General features: G+C 36.8%; 1 protein-coding gene across 1 annotated transcript; it reads right to left on the minus strand.

Moving 5' to 3' along the window:
- Positions 1-24,440: 24,440 nt before the first annotated feature.
- Positions 24,441-26,855, minus strand: LOC106081405 (AT-rich binding protein). Its single transcript, XM_013243325.2, has 2 exons — positions 26,533-26,855; positions 24,441-26,410 (listed from the first exon to the last, which is right to left on the minus strand). The coding sequence occupies exons 1-2, from the start codon at positions 26,716-26,718 to the stop codon at positions 25,562-25,564; spliced, it is 1,035 nt and encodes a 344-aa protein (XP_013098779.1). The 5' UTR covers positions 26,719-26,855; the 3' UTR covers positions 24,441-25,561.
- Between the last annotated feature and the right edge of the window lie 260 nt (positions 26,856-27,115).

Below are 27,115 nucleotides of genomic sequence, written 5' to 3' on the forward strand. Positions count from 1 at the left end.
TTTGTCAACGCCGACTATATGAAAAATCCGCAATTACTTTTTGGGCAACCCAATATTTTGTTATTTTTACGAATAGGACACACTGTGCGTTGCACAAAAAAAGCGAGGTGTCTTTTTGAACTCCAATTTTGTTGACGATAATACCCCTTATACCAATCACTGATTATTCATTCAAAGTAAATACTCAATATTGTCATCCCTAAAGTATGCTTTCAATTTTAATATTGATTACATAACCTCAACATTGAGCCAACAAACAATATTTCTCCTTATTACTTTTGTCACTTTTCATTTCAATTGTAATTTCGTTTTCTTCATATTTCTAATGAAAGTGTTTCTTGTATTTGTTGTTTTTCGTGTTTTAGTTTTCTACAATTTGACATTGTCAAGTGTTGCTTACTCTTGTTGCTTGTTCCCCTAAGCATTAGTCTTATTTCAAGAACATTGTAACATATTGTTGTGCAAAGACAAGAAAAGAAAGTTAGTGACATTTTGTTTTAGTACATGCTTACTTGTCTCTCTCCAATCCCCAAACAATTTTGTAATTTTTCCCAGAAACTTAATCTGTTCCGCTTTAAAAACAAAGCCATAGCTAAGCTAAATTGTATGTATGTGTGTATGCCCAGCACAGAACAAGCAATTAAAACGAAAGAAGAAAGCAAAAAGAAGTTGTTTTCAAAATGAAATAATGATAGCTGAAAGTAATGTCCTTTTTCACAGAAAGTTTGCCGGCAGGGGTTTTTACAGCTGCAGGAAGATCTAGTTGTCAATTTGTAGTTTTTCGTTTTATTGGACACAAAAATTTAAGTTATGAAAAAAGTTTTTTAGAAAACTTTTTTAAGAAAATCTTTAAAGTGACAAAAAGGAATATAAAAATTATAACAATGCTTGAAAGGAAATATGAAGTTTTAAAGATGTCAAGGAAGGACTAGAAAGGAGAGAAAATTGTATTACCAAAAAGTAAAAATTTCATTTGAAAAAACTTAAAAATTCTATTGATTATCAAAATGCCAAAGGATTTTATGTCAGAGCAAACAATATGAAAAGTATACTCCAATTATTTTATTAAAACCAAATGCTAACAAACTTGAAGCCTAGTTTAAGGGGTAGCTGGACAAAATTTCGATGTCATTGCAATAGATTTGAAATGCTATTGAATATAGAGAAAGGGAAAATTGAATTAATTTCCCATAACCATTTTAATCCCTATAAATTTTGTGAAAATTATTTAAACTTTTCCTTTCACTAGATTCAATAGCATTTCAAATCAACTTCAATGACATCGAGATTTTTTTATCTATCTACGCCTTAAACTAGACTTCAAGTTTGTTAGCATATTATTTTACTAAAATAATTGGAGTATACATTTCATATTGTTTGCTCTGACGTAAAATCCCTTGGCATTTTGCTTAGGCACTTTCTTTTAGTTTTATCCTAACAAACTATGTCTCTGAAGTATGAAATATTTTGTTTGTAACACCAGCATGGCATGCATAAATTTTACAGCTTAGCATAGAGGGAAGGCAAAACTTTCTTGGTAAGCAACTGCAGTTCAATTGCCAAAGAATAAACTTTTAGACCAAATTTGTATACGGAATATTAAATGATGGGATTGGATTTCACAATTGTGCATGATTTTAGGCGAACTTTTTGAATAAAATATAAAGCATACTCCTAGGCTGCAGAAGAAAATATTCAAGGTGATCAAAATGAAATAGAAATCAAATGTTTTAACCTTTGATTTAACTTTATTTTTTTTAATAAAAATATTAATTGTTGCCACATTATCCTCTTAATTAAATTAAAATTCAAATATTTTATCTTATGGTTTTTACACAAAATTTCTTTGTAAATAGAACTTTACAATTTTCTTAACTACCCTTTTCCTTGCCTTGTAAACATCCCCTTACAATTTAATCCTCTTAAATCATCTCTTCACTTCAGCTGGTGGTAAATTTTCGATTTCAAATTAAACCTCGCTCTTTTTATAAGTTACTTCAACTTCAACCATGTGCTATTTAAAGTACAATAGAGCAGACAAATGATAGCTTATAAAAGGAATTTGCAAAGCATTATTCACTACTCGAAGCTGCACGCTGTGTGCAATTCATTAAAAGTCAATGCAGAAATTCAGCAAATGGTTGTGCTATGAAGTTTCCCCAAAAATTACGTACTTCCTGGAATTTAAGCACCAGGGATTAAAAGAGTTTGTGCTATGATTTATAGTCACTTAAAGTTTGAGCATAGTTGGTTGATTTTGGCTTATTTAAAAATGCACTGGCCTGAAATAAGTTTACTGCACTGCAAAATGGCCAGCAAAGTTTCATTGGCCAAAAATGTTTGCCTTCACTAAGCTTTATACTAATATTTACTCATTCTCTTTGTTCCTAATTGCTGCTGCATAATTGTTTTATAAGCTTTGGATTGTGTACGTACAAGTGCATTCATGCGGTGGCATTAAAACCTCAATCGTAATTATTTTAGTTTATGTTTCAATTATAAGGGTATTAAGAGATGATTTATCCTTACAAATTAACACAACAACAACAATGACAAATTAATGGTGTCATGGCAACATGTACGAACTGCTGAGATGTGGTGGTGAAAGAACATAAGTCCATTTGTAGTTTAAAGTATTGAGACATAAAAATAGGTATAAGTTTAAATTAGACTTGAGGGCGTATAAGTATTATTAATTTGTGAATCAGTGTGTCGTATGATTAATATTTTTTCAAAAATTAAGTATTCGTGCATTTAAAAATCTAATATAACTTAGTTTCAATCATTTATTCTTGAATATAGGCATTACACTTTTATATCAGCTTAATAAATCTTTTATCTTAAAGAACTTAGAGGTAAATTCGGTTTAGGTTTGTTGTAAGAGCCATAAACATTCATTTATGTAACATACTTCTTTCATACCAATGAGTGGTGTCTGGTACAAATTTAAGCTCAATGTTAAGGGACCTCTTTTTTGTTGGCAAGTGTGAACGTGCTGACACAAGTGAAACCCCTCCCACCTACTGGTATGGAGGCCACCGTAGCGCAGAGGCTAGCATGTCCGCCTATGGCGCTGAATGGCTGGGTTCGAATCCTGCCAAGACAACAGAAAAAATTTTCTGCGGTGTTTTTTCCCCTCCTGATGCTGGCAACAATTGTTAGGTATTATGCCATGTAAAAACTTCTCTCCAAAGTGGATGTTCCTTATCATTGAGCTTAAACTTGAATCGATCTGCACTCATTGATATGTGAGAAGTTTCCCCCTGTTTCTAAGTGGAATGTTCTTGGGTAAAATTTGCAATTTACCTACTGGTATGAGGATTAACCAGTGCTGACATTTTTTTCTAATGTGCACGCCGGGATTTGAAGCCAATCATTCAGCTTCAAAAATGGGCATGCTCACCTCTGACCTACCCTGGACCCAATGGCGTATAAGTATTAATAATTAGTTAACCCTTGGGTCATATAATAAATATCTTTATAAGATAAAATACGAAGGCTGCTACATAAGTTTCTGGCCTAATAAGAAAAATACAAATATTTATAATCAAAAAGATTTTTATTTTTCCCAAAGTATCATCCAGCATCCTTTATACACTTTTGCATGCGCTCAAACCAATTGGCAAAGCAATTTTCCACTCCGATTGAGACACCTCTACAACATGGTTTTTGAACGCTTCAACAGCATCTTCTGGCGACGAAAATGGTTGACCACGCATTTTTATACCATACACCACTACTGTTATACAGGGTATTATAACTTTGTGAATATGTTTGTAACACCCAGAAGGAAGAGAGACAGACCCATCGGGTCAGAATCACTTTCTAGTTCGATTTAGCTATGTCCGTCTGTTTTTTGTCTGTCTGTTCGTCTGTCCATGTTATTTTTTGTAGAATGTACAGGTCGCAATTTTCTTCCGATCATTTTCTTGGGCCTAGAGACGAACAGGTCGCAATTTTCTTCCGATCATTTTCTTGGGCCTAGAGACGAAGCCTATTGAAATTGGAAAAAATTAGTTCAGATTTGGTTATAGCTTCCATATATATGTTCGTCCGATTTGGATTAAAAATGCAATTATTCCGTCGTTTGTAAACCGATTTCCACGAAACTTTGCATGAGGGGTTCTCTTATAAGTTTTGACATTATTGGTGAATTTAATATAAATCGGTTCAGATTTGGATATAGCTCCAATATATATGTTCCTACGCTTTGGACTGAAATTGCAATTATGTCATCATTTGCAAACCCTCGAAATTTGCACTAGTGATTCTCTTATGAGTATTGACATTATTTGTGAATTTAACAGAAATCGGTTCAGATTGTAGAAACATTGTAGAACTCATTGTGTAATATTTCAGTTCATTCGGATAAGAATTACGCCTTGTAGGGGCTCAGGAAGCAAAATCGGGAGATAGGTTTACATGGGAGCTGTATCAAGCTATTAATCGATTCAGACCATATTAGACACGTTGTACAAACTTTCTGCCAAATCAGATGATGAGAAGATGCCAGATCGGTTTATATGGCAGCTATATCAGGTTATATACCGATTTCCGTCATACCTAGCACAATTAATGGAAGTCACAGCAAAACACCTCATGCTAAATTTCAGCCAAATCGGATGAGAATTTCACGCTCTATTGGCTCAAGAAGTCAAGATCCAAGATCGGTTTATATGACAGCTATATCAAAACATGGACCGATTTGAACCATACTTAGCGCAGATGTTGAAGGTGATACCAAAACACCACGTGCAAAATTTAAGTCAAATCGGACGAGAATTGCGCTCTCTGGGGCTCAAGAAGTCAAGACCCAAGATCGGTTTATATGGCAGCTATATCAAAACATGGACCGATTTGAACCATACTTAGTTGTTGGAAATGATACCAAAACACTACGTGCAAAATTTCAGCCTAATCGGACGAGAATTACGCCCTCTAGAGACTCAAGAAATCAAGACCCAAGATCGGTTTATATGGCAGCTATATCAAAACATAGACCGATTTCGCTCATTTACAATCCCAACCGACCTACACTTATAAAAAGTATTTGTGCAAAATTTCAAGCGGCTAGCTTTACTCCTTCGAAAATTAGCTTGCTTTCGACAGACAGACGGATGGACGGACGGACAGACAGACGGACATGGCTAGATCGACTTAAAAAAACATGACGATCAAGAACATATGTACTTTATGAGGTCTCAGACGCATATTTCGAGGTGTTACAAACAGAATGACGAAATAGTATACCCCCATCCTAAGGTGGAGGGTATTAAAACAAAATTTTCTCTATGATTACCTGTACATTTAATCATTTCTTCCTTAACAAGGGCTTTTAATCATATATTGTTACAATAAATATTTTATGTTTAAGATCTAAAAGATAAATTAAGCACTATTTTTGAGTTGGTATGCCTAATGACGTATAATTATTATTAATTATTGAACCATTGGAGCGTATGATTATCGTCATTTATATGTAAAGTATTCGTTTATAAAAAAATATGTTACTACCTTTAGTTTTAATCCTTTTTTCCTTGACAAGGGCCTAATTTCACACTACTGCGTAATAGTTGTCTGTCTGCATTATGTAAATAGCATTTCAATATGTAAATGTAAGGCTCGAAAATGTAAGCTCATGTGCATGGCTAGCTTCATATTACACATACTACATATTACATTAATTATTATTGATATTTACTCTAGTCCAAAGCCACAAGCAATTAAAAATTGATATATCCTATTGAGAAGTGTCCATGTGAAGACAAGGGAACCAACAAATTGTTGTAGGAAATTAATTAAAAATGTTAATGGATCACAGCAATAATACGACAAGACCATACAGCATTGGTATTATTCTAATGCTGTATGGTCATGGCGTATTATTTATACTATTATATACTTATATAGAGACAATAATCATGCAGCTAATATTTGTAAATATTTGCATATGTTTGGTTTGCCAAAAGCCTTTTGGGATTCAATATTAATTACAATGAAACTTGAGGCATTTTGAAATGAAAAGACGCATGAAATGTAGTGTTTGATACAATTGTTTAGCCTATGTCTTACAATTATTGGAATAGTCTAATTGCAATTTCCTTGAATCATTAAGAGTATTGAAGAATTGAAGAATTTTACAGGATATGATAATCTTGATATCTTGATTGAGGTTTAAATAACCTACACTATAGCCCCTGGTGTCTTTGTACAATATTTGCAAACTATTGTATTAAGAAGAGCCAAGTATTGTAGCATAGAATATAGCAAATCATCATCGGTATCATCTTTATCATCATAATCACCACTATCTCCATTGATTAATTTTAATCATCCACATTGCTCTTATAATTATTTGATAGTTGCTTAGTTCAGTTGGAAGAATCTCCTCATATCTCTTCACTGAAATTATTTCCAACTATGTTAAGGGGTATACTAATCTAGTTATACCGTTCGTAACTTTCCGAAATATCCATTGCATGCCATGTTTTGTTTTTCCTTTGTTGTTATCCATTGCTCATTTTTTTTTTTTGTTACTTAGGAATTTTTGCTTGAATTTGATGTTTTCCTCATGTTTTCCCTGACAAACAATTTTTATTTTGTCTTCTAATGCTGTTTCTTCTTCTACAGTATGCTCCTTGGTAATAAACACTGATGTGAAATGGTAATAAAAAAAATCGCTAAAGTTAAGGCTTTAGCACATCGTTAACACTTTAGGTATTAGAGAAAATAAAACTCTAATTGTAAGGGGCACACTTTATAGCCATTTAACTTTGCAGTGGGTTTTCTTTTTTTAGGAGTACTACAATTTCTTAATAAAAGAGGCTGTAATTGAGGAATTCCTCGCTTTAAGTTAAGACAAAGAAGTTTTGATGTAGGCTATATTAGGTTGAGTTGGGTTGAAGAAGACACCTGAACCAGCACTCTAAATTTCCAAAATTAACCCCAGAAAATCTATGTCAAGAATTGCGTGCAGCTAACAAAATCCCTAATCCTTCTCCATTCTATATTCCTAGGTCGGTTTAAGCCTCGTTTCGCATTTCCACAGTGTGGAAGTAGCTTAGACTGCTTATGGGAAATGTTCCAATGTCGCATCATCTTTCCCACATGTTCTACACACGCCCACACTTTCCGCATCAATTCTGCATAAGTGTACCCGTAGTCCTTTGTGTTCCGTAATGATACCAACAACCATACTAGCCTCCTTTCTTCCTAGGTCGGTTCAAGTTTAGGTCGGTTCAATCCTCGTTTTGCATTCCTACACAAGTGTTGAAGTCGCTTAGTCTGCTTAGGCCGAGCATTGACATGGGAAATGTTCCAACGTCTCATAATCTTTCCCACATGTTCTCTACACGCGCACACTTTCCGCATCGATTCTGCATAAGTGTACCCGAAGTGCTTTGTGTTCCGTAATGATATCAACAACCATACTGACCTGCTTTCTACTTCCTCTCAATAAAAGCCTTCTCACCTCACCATCCGGATAGGATTTTTATCGTCTTTCCTACTACCCCAGTGCTAAATGTATGCACATCGCCCTTAACTTGGATTACGTCCACCGAGTTTATTGATGACAATCCTCTTGTCCTGTTATAGCCCTAATGACCGACTTACTATGCTTTCAGATATTCACACTCGATGTCCTTGCATTAAGACCGTATCACCTCAGGGATTTCGTGATTGACCGGATTTTGGTCGTCCTGCAGAGGGTTATAAAGGGTGATATTTTAAGAGCTATAGGAAAGTATTTCAAAAACACATCAAATTCAGAAAAATGCATGAATCCATGGTATGGTCCATATAATTTATTGCTTGTTGATTATTTCATCCAAATATTAATCGTGACTGCGCCTCAAATGGTCCATCCGCTAAGTTCAATTTTGGCATACTCTTTCTAACAATTCGGCCGGTATCTCACGATTAAATGCTTCAATGTTGTCTTCCAATGCGTCAATTAAAGCGGGTTTGTCTGTATAGACATGAGCTTTAACATAATGATACAAAAAAAAAGTCTAAAGACGTTAAATCGCACAATCTAGTCGGCCAATTGACCGGTCTTGAAAGTGAAATAAAATGTTCACCGAACTCACCTCTTACTCCTAAGTATTTGACCTTGTCCGATATCGAAATCGTTTTATTGAGGAAACGTGGTGCGTCAAATTGGCCCACTTTCGTTTTTCTCGTGAACATGCATATTTCAGTCTTCTCTGGGTTAACTCTGAGACCCCTGGGTTTAGCCCAGTCATATGCCAGGCACTTTCGGCCCTTCTACATAGCTTGTTCGGATCCTTACCCCTAAGAAGTATCCCTCCTCAGTCAGCATTCGTAATATGATATTTATGGTGGTCAAAGAAGGTCCCAAAGAAGTGGCGATAAAATGCCCCCCTGTGACATGCCCTGTGCCACTTTCCCTCTTATATTTCTATCATGGGACCCGTAATTTATCCACCTGTTCCTTAGCATATGGTTTTTTCAGTCTCTAAGCATCCGGTCCATCCGGTACTGGTCTAAGGATTGGGTCAATGTGTCGGTCCGCACATTATTAAACGACCCCTCGATATATGCATACGTCTTGGCATCGAAGGATTCTTCTATTTTATGCACAACCTCATGCAGGGCAGTTTCCACCGACCTTCCCTTGACATAGTCATTTTGTTTGTATTTAAACAGTTCGGTGGATATCCTACTCTTTATCATGGTATCCACATTGCGTTCCTTGGTTTTGAGTAGAAAGGACGTAAGGCTTATAGGCCAGCAGGCCTTTGGTGTCCACCTGTACTAACGATTAGTTAATGTTTTTATTCTTTTGGAAATTTTAACTAAAGTTAAATTAAATTGATCAACTAATCAGTATTAACATATTAATAACACTTATACGCAACCCTATTAACCTGACATCCTAACTTTATGTTATGAATCCCAGCCCCTATAGTAAATCCCATCTTAGATAATAATGAACCAACTTACATTTGCCAAATGGTATTACAGGAATAATTTGTAAGGATCAGAAGCTTTTTGGGAATGAAGACAGGACATAACCAGTTACATAACGATCCGAAAGTAATTAAGTAAAATTACCAACTCCGCCCGAGTTATGAGCTATTTCATAAACACTACAATTAGTAATTTTGACTTGTACAGAGTTAATTTGTTGTATACGTTAAGAAATTTGAACTAAAATTGAATAAGAATTATGAACGCTTATATGCAACACTATTACTAAAACGATCCAGAAACTTTATACAAATTGTTTTGTATTTATTAATTTACATTTTGTTTTTTGTTTTACAGATTTGTTCCTGCCCAAACTTATGGTGGGTAAGTTCAAATTAAAAAGTTTTATATTTAAACTTCAGTAAGATGTAATTTTTCAAAATGTCAAAGTGTTTTTATATATTGGGTTGCCCAAAAAGTAATTGCGGATTTTTTAAAAGAAAGTTAATGCATTTTTAATAAAACTTAGAATGAACTTTAATCAAATATACTTTTTTTACACTTTTTTTCTAAAGCAAGCTTAAAGTAACAGCTGATAACTGACAGAAGAAAGAATGCAATTACAGAGTCACAAGCTGTGAAAAAATTTGTCAACGCCGACTATATGAAAAATTCGCAATTACTTTTTGGGCAACCCAATAAAATGGATTCTCTTGAACATTGATTTTACTCCAAAAACAAATTTTCTATGGAGTTTTAATTATTTTATATGCTTATTTGTTTAGTATTGGGTTGCCCAAAAAGTAATTGCGGATTTTTTAAAAGAAAGTAAATGCATTTTTATTAAAACTTAGAATGAACTTTAATCAAATATACTTTTCTTACACTTTTTTTCTAAAGCAAGCTAAAAGTAACAGCTGATAACTGACAGAAGAAAGAATGCAATTACAGAGTCACAAGCTGTGAAAAAATTTGTCAACGCCGACTATATGAAAAATCCGCAATTACTTTTTGGGCAACCCAATATTTTTATTTTATCAAAACAAGAGTATTGCGTCAGAGTCACAAGGCATCGCAGAAGCAAATTGGCTTGTTTACAAGTTTTTCGGTTTTGATCTTTACTCGAATACACAAATTGATCTGTATAGCAGTTTAACCTTATAAAACCTTTACCTTCACCTATCTGTTTCAAGTTTGTCTATAATATTTTTTCCCCACACTGTATATCCTACTTTTGTTATTGCTATTTACCATTATCCCAATTGATTTAAAGTGTTAAGGTTTTCGATTTCTCCAAAATGAAATTGAAATTCATATCGATTCACACTCAACAACACATATATCCACATTCAATAGTCAAATGCGCACACACGCAAGGCACATACACATGTAACCACATTATAATTCAACACATATACATTTTATGCTGACAATGGTGTTTATGGGTGAAAGTGCTTTCATTCTTCGTTTCCAAATTTTTTCTTTTATACTTGAGTTTGCTTTCTGTATGTCTCTACGATATTTTTTTTTTATTGTTCTGTAGAATTTGTTAGCAAATCTTGCAGCAAGGATAATGTCAAGCAGCAAAAGGTGAAAATTATTGGGAAAGAGTAAAAGAAATTGATTCGCAAGAGCTTTAGTTTGATAAATTCTTGTTAAGTATTCTACCTTAAAGTTCTTTTTTTGGAATACTTGATTTGAAAATGACATCGAATCCTTCACTCGATCTCTCTCGTTATCCCTTATACATCCTTCATTTCGAAGAATACTGCTCAAAATCATTATGCAGGAAAAGCAACCGGTAAACTGAAGTGAGTGTTAGAGAAAGTGATGGAACATTCATTTTTTGGCACCAAGTCCTATGTTATTTTAGAGTGACGGAATTAAAATATATAAAAAAAAATATTTTAAAATAAAACAAAGGTATTAAATAGTACCAGAGCTAATCCGAGGATGGACATTTCCAAAATATTTCAGTAAAGCAAATTGTTAAAGACCTTTTAAATATATAACCTCCAGTAAAGATATAGGGATTGCCAAATTTTTACCTTAGACTTCAAAGCATTAGTTACATTATTCTATTATTTTGGCATTCTTGGTATGGGAAAGTGACCATATTGGTAACCCCTTCAGAGAAGGCTCCATTTTTAGCAATTGGTAAAGTCTTTTGTTATTTTAATGGTTTTACCCAAATTTCCAAATGGTTTAAAATGAATTTCGGATTTTAGTTTTACAGCAGGCAGAGAACCGTCAATATGGGTCTCCTTTCCTCCTCTAAATCCCCATTTATAATGGGCCATGAAAAGTTCGACCTGAGAAAACTCTAAAAGCAATACAATTTTGGAGTCTTGCAATTTTTCTTTCATTTATTTTCTTTTCATTCTAAACTTCTGGCATCCTAAAATACTCCCACTACCATTGTTTTTTTTTTGGAATATCCGTTCAGTTCATTTCCCTTGGAACACCAATGCCGTTAAGTGTGCGTTTTTTGCCAACCAAATTTTACGATAACACCTTACACATACATATATCATAGAGTTTTTTACCTTACCTTATTTCTTCATTTTATTGTCTTATAATTTATGCGTCGCTCGTTAAAAGCCACACATCTACAATCCCTTGAGCACCGCTCACCCACACACACAAACACCAGCACGCATTAAACTTTCTTTAGATTATAATTGCCAGAGCGTGTCTGCACGCAAATAATGGAGGTTCAAAAACCCTATAAAAAACACCCCCAAATTAAGGGAAGCTTCTTGTGTGAGGAATGGCTATGATTTGAGTGTGGTTAAATAAACATTTCCTCTTCAAGTAACTCTTTATTTAGGAAGAAGTAAGGAGGTGCTAAAATTGGTTTTACTTTCTTTAGGAATCTTAAGCAGTAAGTTTAGAGTTTTAATGCTGGATTTAAGGGACTAGGATACACACAAAAATACATTCATTAAACTCGAAACCCAATTTCCTACAAAATTTTGTATTAAAATGCAATTTTACATTAAGCACTATACAAACCAAATTTCAGAAAAAGGTTTCCAAGGAAAACAAGATATTCCAGAAAATCAAAATTTCAAGAAAATTTAAAAATAAATCGTGGAAATCTAATTTCATCCCAATAAAAAACTTGTAACAAGTTCTATCCTTTGTTAATAGTCCTGCCCAAAGTCCAAAACCAATGCTTTCGTTCAGCAGTGCAACTATGAATGTGAAGGATAAGGCACCTGCTTACCATCGTGCACCGAAAATGCGGTAATTTCAGCACTACAAATTTTTGAACAAACAAGTAAACCACTTATAGGTTTGTTCACTCTTTTAATTAAAAACAAGTAAAAGCGTGCTAACTTCGGCCGGGTCGAATTTTGAGAACCCACTCACGAAATAAATTAAGTTGTAGGGCACAATTTTATTCTATATACCAAACTTCTGTCAAACCAGCAAAAATTAAAGCTTCTAGGAACTGAACAAGGATGATCCAGAGACCGGTTTATATGGGAGCTATATCAGGTAATAGACTGACTTTGGCCGTACTTGGCACAGTTGTTGAAAGTCATAACAAAACACTACATGCAAAATTTTAGCCAAATCGGACAAAAATTGCGGCTTCCAGTGGCTCAAAAAGTCAAATCGGGAAATCGATTTACAAGGGAACTATATCAGGTTATAGACCGATTTGGAGTTGTTGGAAGTCAAGAACACTATCCCCACAATTTCAGCCAAATCGAATAATAATTACGGCTTGTAAGGGCTAAAGAAGTTAAATCCCGAGATCGGTTTATATGCGAGCTATATCTAAATCTGAACCGATATGGCCCATTTGTAATCCCCAACGACCTACATCGATGTTAGGTTAGGTTGAAAATAGGGTGCAGATATTAATCCGCCCCATGCCACTATGTCCATACACCTGAGCCAGTAATCGGCTTATTGTGCGCTCTAAAAACTATAAAGTAACCTCTAAAAAGAAAATTTTAAGTTAGGAATTCCGAGCTATTTACTTACAAAATCCTTAATTGTTTTTCATGCCACGCCCCTAAGATGGTTCATGTCTGGTAGTGTCCCAACCTAAGTGCCCCTATCTATTAGACGCGAAAGCCGGGCAATGACAAAGGAAATGCTCCAACGTCTCATAATCTTCCCCGCATACATGCTATCAATTGCCGCATTGATTTGATATAAGTGAGATCGTAGTCCTATATGGTCCTTCATTATACCAATAGATATACTGACCTCCTTCTTACTTCCTTTCAGTAATAGCCTCGTATTCTCACGATCTGGACCCCCCATAAGATATTTGCCGTCCTACCAACCATTTCGCTGTTCCACAGCTGAATGGTATTTGAGAATAGAGTGCGATTCTAAATCTAAACAAATATCCAAGGAGCCAACAATCGCCAACGTTTTCCGAACTTACATGTAGACCAATCAGGACAATATGGAACTGAAGGAAAAGGTATTTGGGAGTAGAGAACAAATCTGACATTCTGTTTGGAACCACCTCTTTAAAGGGAGGACCAAGCTAATTTTCGCTGAAAATTATTTTCAGAAAAATTTCTTAAAAATTTAATTTGATCATTCTCTTTGAAAATCTTTTTGGAAAATAGTTAAAATAGTGTGTCCTTTGCATTCTCGGACCCTATTAACTAGGCTACGCATTCAAAATTAAATATATATCTCTTTGAAAATCTTTTTGGAAAATAGTTAAAATAAAGTGTCCTTTCCATTCTCGGACCCTATTAACTAGGCTACGCATTCAACTCATCAACTGGGCTGCGCAATCGACCCGGCTACGCTATCACGGTACAAACTCGGCTATGATATTAACCGGGCTATGTTATCGACTCGACTTGGCTACCAGTTCGTTTACAATATCAACTCGGCTACGCTATCAACTTGGCTTCGCTAACATATTAGCTACGGTATCATCTGGACTACGCTATCACTCGGCTTTGCTATCAACTCGGCTGGCTTCGCTTACGAATTGGCTTCGGCATCATCTGGGCTACGCATAAACTCGGCTACGCTCCCAACTAGGCTCTACTACCAACTCGGCTACGGTATCAACTAGACTACGCTAACAACTCGGCAACTCTATGAATTGGGGTACGCTATCAACTCGGCTACACTAGTAACTCGGCTACCCTATCAACATGGCTTTACTATTAACTCGGCTACGCTGTCAACTCGGCCAAGCTTACAATTTGGCTACGATGTAATCTGGGCTACCCTACCAACTCAACAATGTTATTAACTGAGCTACGCTAACAACTTGACTACGCTACCAACTTGGGTACGCAACCAACTCGGCTACATTAATGTTGTTGTTGTAGCAGTGTATTATACACTGAAACGGCAGCCCTTGCCAATGAAGATCTCCACCGGGTCATTCCGGTACGTACAACCGGCTGCCATGGGATTGGATGGCTACGTTGATAACTCAACATTGTTGTCAATTCGACTAGGGAGCTTTATATTACAATAGGTTCGATTAGAGTGGCAATCTGTAATCAGTCTCACTTATTTATTTTGTCCTTTGTGAAAAAACATTTGTCATTTCGCTTAAACAGTAGCGGTCGTGGGAATCAAACTCACAATCCCCGTCTGGTAATCTTATTTTGCCAAAAAATTCGACTACCAGGAGGTTTTTACTTATAGTAAGCTTAGCTTACCCTTATCTCCTGAATACAAACTACGCCTTTATCGTAAGACCCCTTCAAACTTTAGTGAAAAATTCTGTCAATGGACTTTTAAAAATATCTCTCAGCATTTGTGACACACCGGGCATAATAATTTCCACAACTAATAGTTTTATAACTATTACATGGTATTTTCGTAATCCTCAGTGTGTAATGACAAAGTGATGGCACTCTGAGGTAACAGACCGGCAAAATATGTATGCGGCTATTTATGGGCAAAATACAAACATTCACTTATAAACTTATGTGCGAGTACGTTCAGATACTCAAAAGGATATGCCATTTTCCCCAAGCAGGAAACAACAGACACGTAGTCATATGGTGCACTCTTTAGAATTTACACACACTCAAGGAAAAAAGTTAAGTCCTCCTGAATATCAGTTAAGAAAATGTTTCCTTAAATAGTTGGAAATTGTGCTTTAAAGTAAAAAGTTTTTTTTTTTGCCTCAAATCTTTAAAGTTTCAATGACAACAATTGTAATTTATTTTGATCTAGACAAGGTCCTACCCAGAAATTTGAGACTGTTGATGCCATATGTTTAACCCATGGCACAGTTTAGCCTTTTTGAATTACTTCTTACAGCGCGTTTGCCTTCAACCATACATGTTGATTACTTTCTCAGCAACCAAATAGCCGAATTTTCTTTGTTATCAGAGCATTTGTTGTTACAATAATCATTTATCAGCTATGTCCCCACTTACAAATTTCTTTGAGGTTATTCCTACATCGACATTCAATGTGGCCTAGCATTGTGTACCACTCACACACTAACTTACATTTTATGAAAGGAATAACGGATATGTCAACGACATCAATGTCCATTATGTTTTTGGTTTTTGTAGTATCTATCGTTAAATGACTAGAGAATATATACGTAGGTATGTGTGTATGAACGCGTTTCTGTGTGTGTGTATTTATGACTTTATTTTGCACAGCCAAAGAGGGTAGTTCGTTCCTTTCATTCATGTACGATTTGAAGTTTCAATGACTTGCCATAGTTTCGATAGAAAATAGGAAAATGGTGAAAAACAGGTGATGAAAACTTTTATAGTTTTAAATTGAAATTCTATTCATGTTGCCCCTCAATAACAACCGCACAGCTATTGTTCTTTATTCCCCAGCCAATGATATTATATGAACGTTTTTATTTTTGCTAGTATTTAATGTGATTAGAAAGTGAAAAGAAATCAATTTTTATCATTAATTTGAAATTCAACCATTGCAGTAATAAGGTCAAAAAAACAGTTAACTATAAAGATTTCGTTACAATAAAAAAGTTTTGGTTGTAGTAGCATTGTATACTTTAGGGGTTTAGTGGTTTGTTAAAAAAATTGCATACTTTTAGGGGCTTTTAAAGTTTTTTTCACTTTGTTATTATAGAAAAGCTAGTCAAAGCGTGCTAAGTTCGGACGGGCCGAATCTCGGGAACCCGCCATCATGGATTCTGTCAAAAATTTATAGAAAATAAATTTAGTTGCAGGGCATAATTTTATTCTACATACCAAACTTCTGTCAAAGCAGCAAAAAATAAGGATTTAGGAACCTAACAAGGATGATCGAGAGACCGGTTTACATGGGAGCTATATTGTGATCTTAACCGATTTGGGCCGTACAATAGTTGGAATTCAGAACAGAACACTATGTGCAAAATTTCAGCCAAATCAGACATACTTGAGGCATCCAGGGGTTCAAGAACTCAAATGGGGAGGTCGGGTTATATGGGAGCTATATCAGATTCTTGACCGATTTAGACAGTTATTGGAAGTCGTAACAGAACACCGCATGCAAAATTTCATCCAAACCGGACAAAAATTGCGGCTTGCAAGGGCTCAAGAAGTCAAATTGGAAGATCGATGTATTTGGGCGCTATATCAACTTATAGACCAAATCGGACAACAATTGCAGCTTGTTAGGGCTCAAGAAGTTAAATGAGGAGTTCGGTAGCTATATCAGCTTATGGAGGCCACCGTAGCGCAGAGGTTAGCATGTCCGCCTATGACGCTGGACGCCTGGGTTCGAATCCTGGCGAGACCATCAGAAAAAATTTTCAGCTGGCAACATTTGTGAGGTACTATGCCATGTAAAACTTCTATCCAAAGAGGTGTCGCACTGCGGCACGCCGTTCGGACTCGGCTATAAAAAGGAGGCCCCTTATCATTGAGCTTAAAAACTTGAATCGGACTGCACTCATTAATATGTGAGAAGTTTGCCCCTGTTTCTTAATGGAATGTTCATGGGCAAAATTTTCAATTTGCATATCAGGTTATAGATCGATTTGGACCATACTAAGCACATTTGTTCGAAGTCATAACAGAACACAACATGAAAAATGCCAGCCCAATCGGAGAAATTTGCGGCTTGTAAGGGCTTAAGAAGTCAAATCGGGAGATCGTTTTATATGGTAGCTATATCTGGTTACTCGAGGACTGGTACTTCCTATTCGCGAACGGCTCAAATCTAGAAATAAATTATTTCACAATTTCATTCATTACAGCACACATGAGGATATCATGAATTTAAAGTTCATAGAATTTATTTAATAAAATACACAGTTATTGGAAGTCGTAACAGAACACCGTATGCAAAATTTCAGCCAAACCGGACAAAAATTGCGACTTGCAAAGGCTCAAGAAGTCAAATCGGGAAATCTGTTTATATGGGAGCTATATCTGGTTATAGACCGATTTGAACCATACTAAGCATATTTGTTTGAAGTCATAACAGATCACTACATGCAAAATGTCAGCCAAATCGGACAAATTTGCGGCTTGTAAGGGCTCAAGAAGTTAAATCGGGAGATCGTTTTATATGGTAGCTATATCTGGTTATGAACTGATTTGGACCGTATTTGGCACAGTTGTTGGAAGTCATAGCAGAACACCACATGCAAAATTTCGGACAAATCGGACAAAAATTGCGGCTCCAAGAGGCTCGAGAAGTTAAATTGGGAGATCGGTTTATATGGCAGCTATATCCAAATCAATAGAAGGAATCTGTGTAAAATTTCAAGCGGCTAACTTTAAGCGTTCGACCGCTATCTAGATTTCGACAGACGGACGGACATGGCTAGATCGACTCATAACGTCGAGGCGATCAATAATATATATACTTTATGGGGTCTTAGTGTTACAAACGGAATGACTAGATTAGTATACCCTCATCCTATGGTGGTGGGTATAAAAATATAACTTATAGGTATATAACATAGGAAAGATTTCTAATTTCTTGTTTTTCCCCAGTTTTCAATTAAGCAGATTCGACTGTACATACATATGCAAATAATGCTCGGTCAAAAACTTACCTATTTCCAATTCACATTAAATGTGGCCCATGTGTTATAGTTTATTATTAGACTCCACGCACCATATGTCATTGAGCCTAATTATTTATCTTCCTTAGGAGCTTAATTCAATATTTTCTAATTTTCTTCATTCTTCAAACACTTCGAATTTACAATATGTAAAATCACTTTTGCTTATCTTACGCATGTATTTATCACCAACATAGATAGTCTTCTATTCTCTTTTTTTCAATTAAACATATCGTACACCCTCTCCCGCTCTCTCACTGACAAAAGAGGTTTGTTTACATTTGGTTTTCACCACACCGAATAAAATCCACCTCAACAAGAATCAATTGAAATGCACCTCCTTGCAAAACACTTTTTTGCTAAAAAGAGAGTTTAAAGTCATGTGAATTTATTGCAAAAAAATATATTCAATCTCCACTTATACAAAGACCTTTATTTGGCAATGAATTTCTATATTTTTAAACCGAGTTCGCAATTAATACCCGTAACAAAACGACGACCGTCACGAGCGATAAAAACACTCGAACTGAAGGGATAAACTATTGCAATAGAGTTGCCATATTTTAATGAAATAGGAACGTCTAGGGATGAAGATCTCATAGTTTAGAGTTGGCTTCTTACGGGTTTCAATTAGTTTCTTAATTTAAGAAAAAAACAAGTAAAAAGGCGCTAAGTTCGGCCAGGCCGAACTTTGGATACCCACCACCTCGGGTATATATGTGAACCGTCTCGTCAAAAAAAAAATGCATACCTTATGCCCCATAGCAGCTACATAGACATATCATCCGATTTAAACCAAATGCATATGTACTTGTACTCAGTCATTGTTCAACCGAGAGATCGGTCAATATGGCAGCCATATCCAAATCTGGACCGATTGGAGCCAAATTGGAGACAAACATCGAAGGGCCCAACACAACTCACTGTCCCAAATTTCGGCGACATCGGACAATAAATGCGCTTTTTATGGGCCCAAAACCATAAATCGAGAGATCGGTCTATATGGCAGCTATATCCAAATCTGAACCAATCAGGGCCAAATTGAAGAAAGATGTCGAAGGGCCTAAACCAACCCACTGTCCCTAATTTCAGCAAAATCGGATATAAATGCGGCTTTTATGGGCCTAAGACCCTAAATCGGTGGATCGGTCTATATGGGGGCTATATCAAGATATAGTCCGATATAGCCCATCTTCGAACTTAACCTGCTTATGGACAAAAAAAGAATCTGTACAAAATTTCAGCTCAATATCTCAATTTTTAAAGACTGTAGCGTGATTTCAACAGACAGACGGACAGACGGACGGACATGTCTAGATCGTCTTAGATTTTTACGCTGATCAAGAATATATACTTATAAGGTCGGAAATGTATATTTCGATGTGTTGCAAACGGAATGACAAAATGAATATACCCCCATCCTTCGGTGGTATAAAAAAGACCCATAAAGAGAGATAAATTATGGTCTCAAATAAAATTATCCCTCGAACCACCAAAAATAGCTAAAAACGGCATATTAAAAAAAAAAATTATTAAATATTTAGCCAAGTCGGTCCGTCTGTCGAGGACATAAATTGTTAAGGTAAGTCGATAGAGATTGAAAATAGATTTCACACTTGGAATAAATAAATTGAGAAAGAAACTCAAAACCATTATTATTTAAAATACCCCCCAAATTATAAATGGAGAAATTTGGTGAAATCCTTATCTACCTTCGTCAACAACCAATTTTTGTTGTCCTTCCATATCTACTTTTACCTTGCTGTTGTTGAGTTTTGTCCTGTTTTCAATGTACTATAGTCCTTGTTGCTATAAAATCAAATTCATCCACCATTTCATCCACCAATTCGACGAGTTCCAAGTAGTTATACAAATATGAGAGTAAGTAGTATACTAGTATGCGTATAACAGAATTGATACTACAATATAATATTACAATTTAAGTTATGGAACATTTATTCGATGATAGAAAAATCATCAGAGTACAGGAGCAACTTGCACTTAGAAACACAAGGAATCAAATATTTTAAAAATAAAATTTAGTGAAGTAGCATTTAAAAAATTTTTTTTTGAAAATGTATGCGCCTTTTTGTTTCCTAAACAAAATAAAATTGCCCAAGCATTAAAGTTGCCCGGGCCACTTTGGCCTTATTCCTTCGTTTTGAAGACATTGGAGAGACTAATTGACCCAAGGGTCGGTCGATCGACAATGCTCTTCATTATGTGGTTGGCTACATCGAGGGAATTTTGGGTGTGAGCGACTTTGGCGGCCTTCTTGAACATTGAAGAGTCTTTTAATAATGTTAAGATGGGGACCATACATGGAGCTCTAATGAGCATGAGATTCATCGCTTTTTTGGTAAAATCGGTTAGATACGATGCTCAAAGGCCGTATTGTCAACGTCATTATGTTAGATGGCTGTTTCCTCTCTATTATTACGAACCTCTTTTATGGGGCGTTGAGTAAGATGTCTGGATGGGCGCCGGCCAACGGGCTTGGCAAGCTGGTACTTTTCGCCAGGAGGAGGAATCTGGAGACTTTCAGGGGACCTGTCCTTGATGGAGTGGCTCTGCCGCTCTCTGCGGATGCCAAGTAATTGGCCGTGATTCTTGACCAGAAACTAAGTTGGAGTAGGAACATAGAGGAAAGGGTCAAAAGGTGATTGTAGACAGAAAAAAATTACTAAAAAAGGTTTTCAATTAAAAATTTAATTGAAAATAAATCGTTTTTAATTAAAAAAAATAATTGATTCAATTATTTTTTAATTGAACATCAATTTTTTCACGTGATTGAAATTTTTGCCATTTTCAATTAAAAAATTAATTGAGCCGGAATAATTCGATGGAGTCCTTCATCGGCCAAGAGCTGCTGTATCTACGTGCTACGACAACAACAACAATCTATATCAGCGTTAGGCACCATGGGCTTATGCTCTTGTACACGTACACAACAGTGTGTGTGTGGCACCCATTTTTTGAAGAACCCCGCTTTTTTTTTATACGGGTACCCACACACCTTTGGCCAAGCAACGCACTTCAAGTTCATGTACTAGGAGGTACATGTGTACCAAATATAGAAATTAATGGAATTTCAAATTGATTGATATTGACATTTGTGTTACTGAAACAGTTTCAACTAAAAAATTAATTGGGTCAATTAATTTCGTGATTGAAACCGATTTGTATTCTTTTTGTGTGTATGTGCTCTACTCCAGTCACAACTCCATAGGTAGAAGTTGGCGGCTTATACCGGGGACTCTGCACTGGATGCTTATGGCGAGTTGAGCCGACTCTCTTTTATTGATGTCTGGGGTGGCATAGTGCTCTGGATAACTTTGGCATCCGCAAGATGATCAGGAAGGTACAGGCTACCCCAGCAGGCCTTATCTCTGGCAACAAGAAGTTGTGCCATTAAATAAGCGCTGAATACCATTCTCGATCTTATGGCTTTGCACATTTATGTTGGGTGTGACCACAAAGATCATTCTTCTATTCTGCTGGGAGAGAATTATAGACTGATGGGAGGGGAGTCCTTTCTTGTTGATAAGTTGGATATCGTTTTTCCGGTCTCTGGACTGCAGGCGCAGACTTCCCGGGACTTTCTAAATATACAAAGATGAATCTTAATTTGGACGGAGACACCGGAACAGGAGTCTTCATTGAATTCCTTGGAACCAGGGCTTGTTGTTGTAGCAGTGTCTTCTGTTCCATCATTTGTCTGCTTGGTTCTGTTGAATATCCAGTTTAAGGAACTCTACGAGTGAGGTAGGGCGTGTCTACAGGGATCTGGGTCTGAGTCGAGAAGGTTTGGCTGGGCAGTAAACAGGTGTCACGTGGGTCCAGGTCTCAATCGGGACGTACATCCGCTTGATTTAGAGATTTTCTCTTGTAATGCTGTTCCTCTTGCTCTAGACCATGAAGATACACCTTCTTCCCAGAAGGTATTACTTAGACAGCACGGGTAGGATCTTTATCTCCTGTGAAAAGTGGTCCACGTAATAACTGAGGAGACAGCCCGCCGTAGTTCAAAGAGCGGCATTCGCCTACTTGGTTCTGTTGAATATTCAGTTCAAGGAACTCTGCGAGTAAGGTGGGGGTGTGTCCAGAGAGATCTGGGTCTGAATCGAGTGGGTCTGGCAGGGAAGTTTAACAGATGTCACGTGGTTGACAATCGGGACACACATCCTGCACGTTGGCATCAATCCTTGCTCTGTAGGAGTTGAGGAGGCTGCATCTGCCGAATCACGTGGTGTCACGCCCCCGTCAAACCACTCTGGTTTGACGGTGGCGGTCAATTTCTTCAAGCGCGATAGGTGGCGGTCATTCTCTAAGGACCGCATTTACCCGGTAGCTATTCACCGTATCTGCTTCCATGTCTGCATGAAGGTTGCCACTTGATCTAGAGATTCTCTCTTGTGGCGCTTATCTTCTCGCTCTAAATTATGAAGATGAGGCTTCTTGACGGTGTATAACTGCTTTAACAGCCCAGAAAGTATTACTTAGACGTGTACAGCGTATTTCAGGTGGAGATCTTCGCGGTCCTAAGGGCTCTGCAGACTGCTAGGTATGACTATGTGTGGTCCACACGGATTGGAACTCTGAGCTCCGATTTGTGTGGTATTCTTTGTCATCACGAGAACCTCAACTGAGGCGAGTTATAGGTGCCATTAAAGAACCAATGGCCATAACGTTCCCGCGGCGAACGCTACTACGGACCGGAACACATTTGCTCACATATTCAAGAGGATAGCTACCTCCACATACAAATAAGGCTGCAACAACCAATCAGACTATCGCAAACTCTTCATAAGAGCTTTTTGAGAGCCATGGTAAAGGTTGTCAGGATCTGCATTGGTCTCGGGCCATCACGATAGGAAACGAAGCGGCCGAATAGTTGGCCAATAATGGATTCCTTATTTGCACAGATTGTTCTAAGCAATCAGTAAACCCTCCACTGAGCGAGCCTCGATGACCGCGCTAATGAGACTTAGGTCAATGCTGTTTGTTGCAAGTTGGCAAAGATCTGTGGGCGAGCATTTCGCTTAACAAAATGTCGCTTTTCCCCTGGCTGAGGAATCACGACTTCGGCTTGCTGATAGGAGTGCTGACGGGTTTTTGCAACTTCAGGTCTTTGACATTGCCACTGGCCTCAGAGAGAGGCATCCTTCTGCAGAATGCGCGATGACGAAGAGAAGTTGGAGTTATCGATGAGCTTTTGTGTCGCTGCCCCGCAATTGAGAGGAGAAGATACAGAATAATGCTTGAACACCTCTTTGCGTGCATGAATTCCCTTGTGGTTACTTTTTTTTCTTGTCTTTCTGTAGTTCTGTAGAGGCCTGAATTGACTGACTGTAACATACTATCGCCGGTGCAAATGCAAATTTTGCCCATGAACATTCCACTAAGGAACAGGGGCAAACTTCTCACATATCAATGAGTGCAGTCCGATTCAAATTTAAGCTCGATGATAAGGAGCCTCCTTTTTATAGCCGACATCTCTTTGGAGAGAAGTTTTATATGGCATAGTACCTCACAAATGTTGCCAGCATTAGGAGGGGAAAACCACCGCTGAAAATTTTTTCTGATGATCTCGCCAGGATTCGAATCCCGGCGTTCAGTGTCATAGGCGGACATGCTAACCTCTGGGCTACGGTGGCCTCCAGTGAGTTTCTTCTTTTTGTCTTGTGCTTTGTTTTCTTTTTTTTTTTTTGGAGCCACATACTGCGTTTGGAAAGGCAATAGCGATTTCTGTCCGGCCTATGGAAAGACGGGAACGTTCCTGTATATAAAACCCCTCGCAGGAGGAACACTTTCTTCTATCCTTTTTGCTGTCTTGTGCCGTGCTGGATGTTCGCCAATAGATTGTCTGCCAAAATGGCCTGCCCATAATTTTGTTGTTGTAGTAGCAGTGTGTGGTACACTGAGACGGCAGCCCTTGCCCATGAAGGAATTCATCGGGTCAATCCGATACATACAACCGGCTGCCAGAGGATTGCCCATCATTTTGTGTTTGGTATATGTTGCCCTTTGAAGGCTATCGAGTCTTGACTGGGGTTCGTCTTCTTCCCATCGACTTCATAGATTTCGGGCACTAGAATGCTAAAATTGAAAAATTACATAAAAAATATTAAATTTAAATAAATAAATAATTCTGTTGACTCATCTTACTATTGCTGGAGATGAAAATTAAAGGTTAGAAATTGTTTGAGAAAAAGAAGAGTAGCTCGTCACATACCCTTCTGGCTCGGCTAGCTAGGTCACTGCAGTAAAAATTAAGCCTGGTAGATCTTGACTCTTATCAGTGTTCCCATGTCCCATTGGTTTCACCATATTTTGATTTTTGAATGATTTTTGAAGTTATGCCGACCAACACTTTTCTTCGTCTACGATTCCTGCTTACTTTAAACATTTTTTAGTTTTTTTTTGGAATTTTAGACTAACTTTATTTACTTAAAATTTTAATTTTGTTTTTTTTTTGTTTCCGTTTTTTCTGTTTATTACATAATTTGTATTTTGTTTCTATAATTAATTGCACAATAATTACAACTAAAAGAAATAAAACATAAAAAAATAATTGAAAGAAAACATACATGGTAGAATAAAATATATTTATAGGTAAAATAAGGCTATTACAATTGCACAACTAAGACAAAAGAGAAGAGATTAAAAAAAAAAACAAAACTTTTTTTTGTTTTATACAAAAACGAAACTCAGTTAACAATTTGTTTACATGGTTACATAAAATATAAGAAAATTAAAAAAAAGGATTTCTTCCAAGCGAAATCCAATTTTGCCATTTAGCCTTCTATTACTACATTTTACAAAAGAGAAAATAAACCAAAATCGAAAAATTAAAATCCTCTTAAAGCTATAGAAAATTATAAGGCTTTCGAAGATCAAAAGAAATTCTTTCTTTTGTTTTATGTCGATATTAAATTTTTGTTTTTTTGTTTTCTTATGTTTTTGTAAATCATATAACATTCACCCAATGAATGCTGACCATTTTTTAAAAATACTTAAAACAAAAACTCATAGACAAACTAATTTTACAATAGCGCGCGCTTGAACAAAACTAAGAATCTATAAAAAAATCAAATAAAATATTTGTGTTAGGTTTTTGCTTTTGAAAACAAGCAAAAACCCCCGAGAAATAGGTATGGTCAAATGGTACATAAGAAAAGAAACTTAAACTTAAGACTAAGTATATTTCAAAAATATTTTGTTCAAATCATGTTTTTAAGATAAATTTTGCTGTTTGTCGTTTTTTTTCTTTTGGCCACTACTTTTACAAATTTTTACGAATGTTGGACTTAAATTTTATCAAAAAATTTCTGCAATCAAAACTAAACAGTGAAAGGGCAGGGGGTAATATAACAAAAATCAAGGGGATTTTTTGTTTTACTTGAGCCTGATTGCTTAACTTAAGTAGGTAGTAAGGAGGACAGTAAGGTTGTTAGGTGATTTTTGAAGTTTTGCTCTATTTTCTGTTGTTTTTTCTTTTTGTTTTCATATTGTGGGAGTCGAACAAAGATGGTGGGGTCTTTTTTTGTTTTAGTTTTTTCTTCTTCTTCAGCTTCTTGCTCAAAAGTAAAAGGGAAATTGTAAAAAATTCAAAAATGGATTTCAAAAACGATGCGGCGGTACTAACGTCATTTTAGTGGTGCCCTTTAGGGCATGCTTCTTCTTGCGATGTGTCGATAGATTACAGGATTGTTTAAAACTGGCACCGCATATCTCACAAGAGAAACGCCTTTCTTTACTGTGCACACTTCGATGTAGCTCGAGACGAGATTGGTATTTGAATTTCAAACCGCAATTCTCAAATTCACAGATATACCAACGTTCGCCATCTTCCGATGACATGGCACTGCTGGCACTGGCCGTGGTACTGTTGTTGGCCGACTCTTTGTTGTGCACCATCTCATCTTTGATGGGCATCAAAGCGGCCATGGAGGTTGGCACTTGGGAGGCGGCCGCAGCTGCCGCGGCCACAGACATATTTAGCGAATTTAGATTGGGGGCTTGTACTAAGGCGGCATAGGCTCCTACGGGCGGGGCATGTACATGGGATATGGGGTACATCAGAGGCGTACTTATCTCTATTTGTTGAGTCTGTTGTTGATGTTGTTGCTGCTGCTGTTGCTGTTGGTGTAATTGTTCCTGTTGCTGCTGCTGTTCTTGTTGCTGCTGCTGTTGTTGTTGCTGTTGATGCTGGCCCGGGTGACTTAGCTGTGGCTCCAATTTGATATCGATCGACACCGATTGACTGGGATCTTCATGGGCCCTCATTTCTGTGTAGTCTTTTGGTTCCTTTTGCATTTCCTCATCCTCCTGGCTCATGCTGTCCTCCCTTTGCTGTTCATTCACACTCATCTTGCGAAACAAGGGCAATGGCATCATGGAAGCAGCCGAAGCTGCTTCCGCCGCCTCCATGTATGCCTGAGCCGCTGACTGGCTGATTCGTGTCTGTTCCTAAAAAGTAGAAATTTTGTTGTGCACACACACAAAGAAAAATGGCGCGTTAATACCTTCGCTCCCCCGAGCTACTCATAAAAGCAAAGCACAGCATTGCAACGTTAATACCAACAACTCACTTGTCTAATGCCATGCATGAAATTGTGTTCATCCTGTATGTGCTTCCAAAATTTGTCCTGTGTCTGCAATTCCTCCTGGCACGTATGGCAAACTATCCAGAATTGCTGGCCATCGCCAGACAAACAGAAGTCACCCAATTTTGTGTATATTTTGTTGTTTTTACTTATAATACGTGGAAAACCCATTGTGGATTAGCGCCGTCGTGTGATTAACAATGTTATGAAGCCGTTTCGCAAGCTTTTCTTAATAAAAATATAAATTTTCTATAATTTTCACCCAAAAATAAAGCCCAATAAAAAAATATTTTTGTTTACCACTAGTGTTTGACATTATCAGATGTTATATTCTCCAAGTGACATTTGGCGTGAAAGAGCAAAGCAAAATACAACACTTTGGCAAAAATGATTGGCAACTCTTTCAGCTTGTCTCACAAGGGAGGTATACACTGAGTGAACAAATGATGCTAACATCGACAAATTGAGCTAGAGAAACATGTAAATTAAAGAATTTAGGTTAGGCTAGTTTGAAAAGAGGATGCAGATATTAATTCTCCCCATGCCACTACAAACAGGCTTGTTGTGC

Source organism: Stomoxys calcitrans, chromosome 4 (genome assembly GCF_963082655.1).
Source record: "Stomoxys calcitrans chromosome 4, idStoCalc2.1, whole genome shotgun sequence".
NCBI lineage: Eukaryota > Metazoa > Arthropoda > Insecta > Diptera > Muscidae > Stomoxys > Stomoxys calcitrans.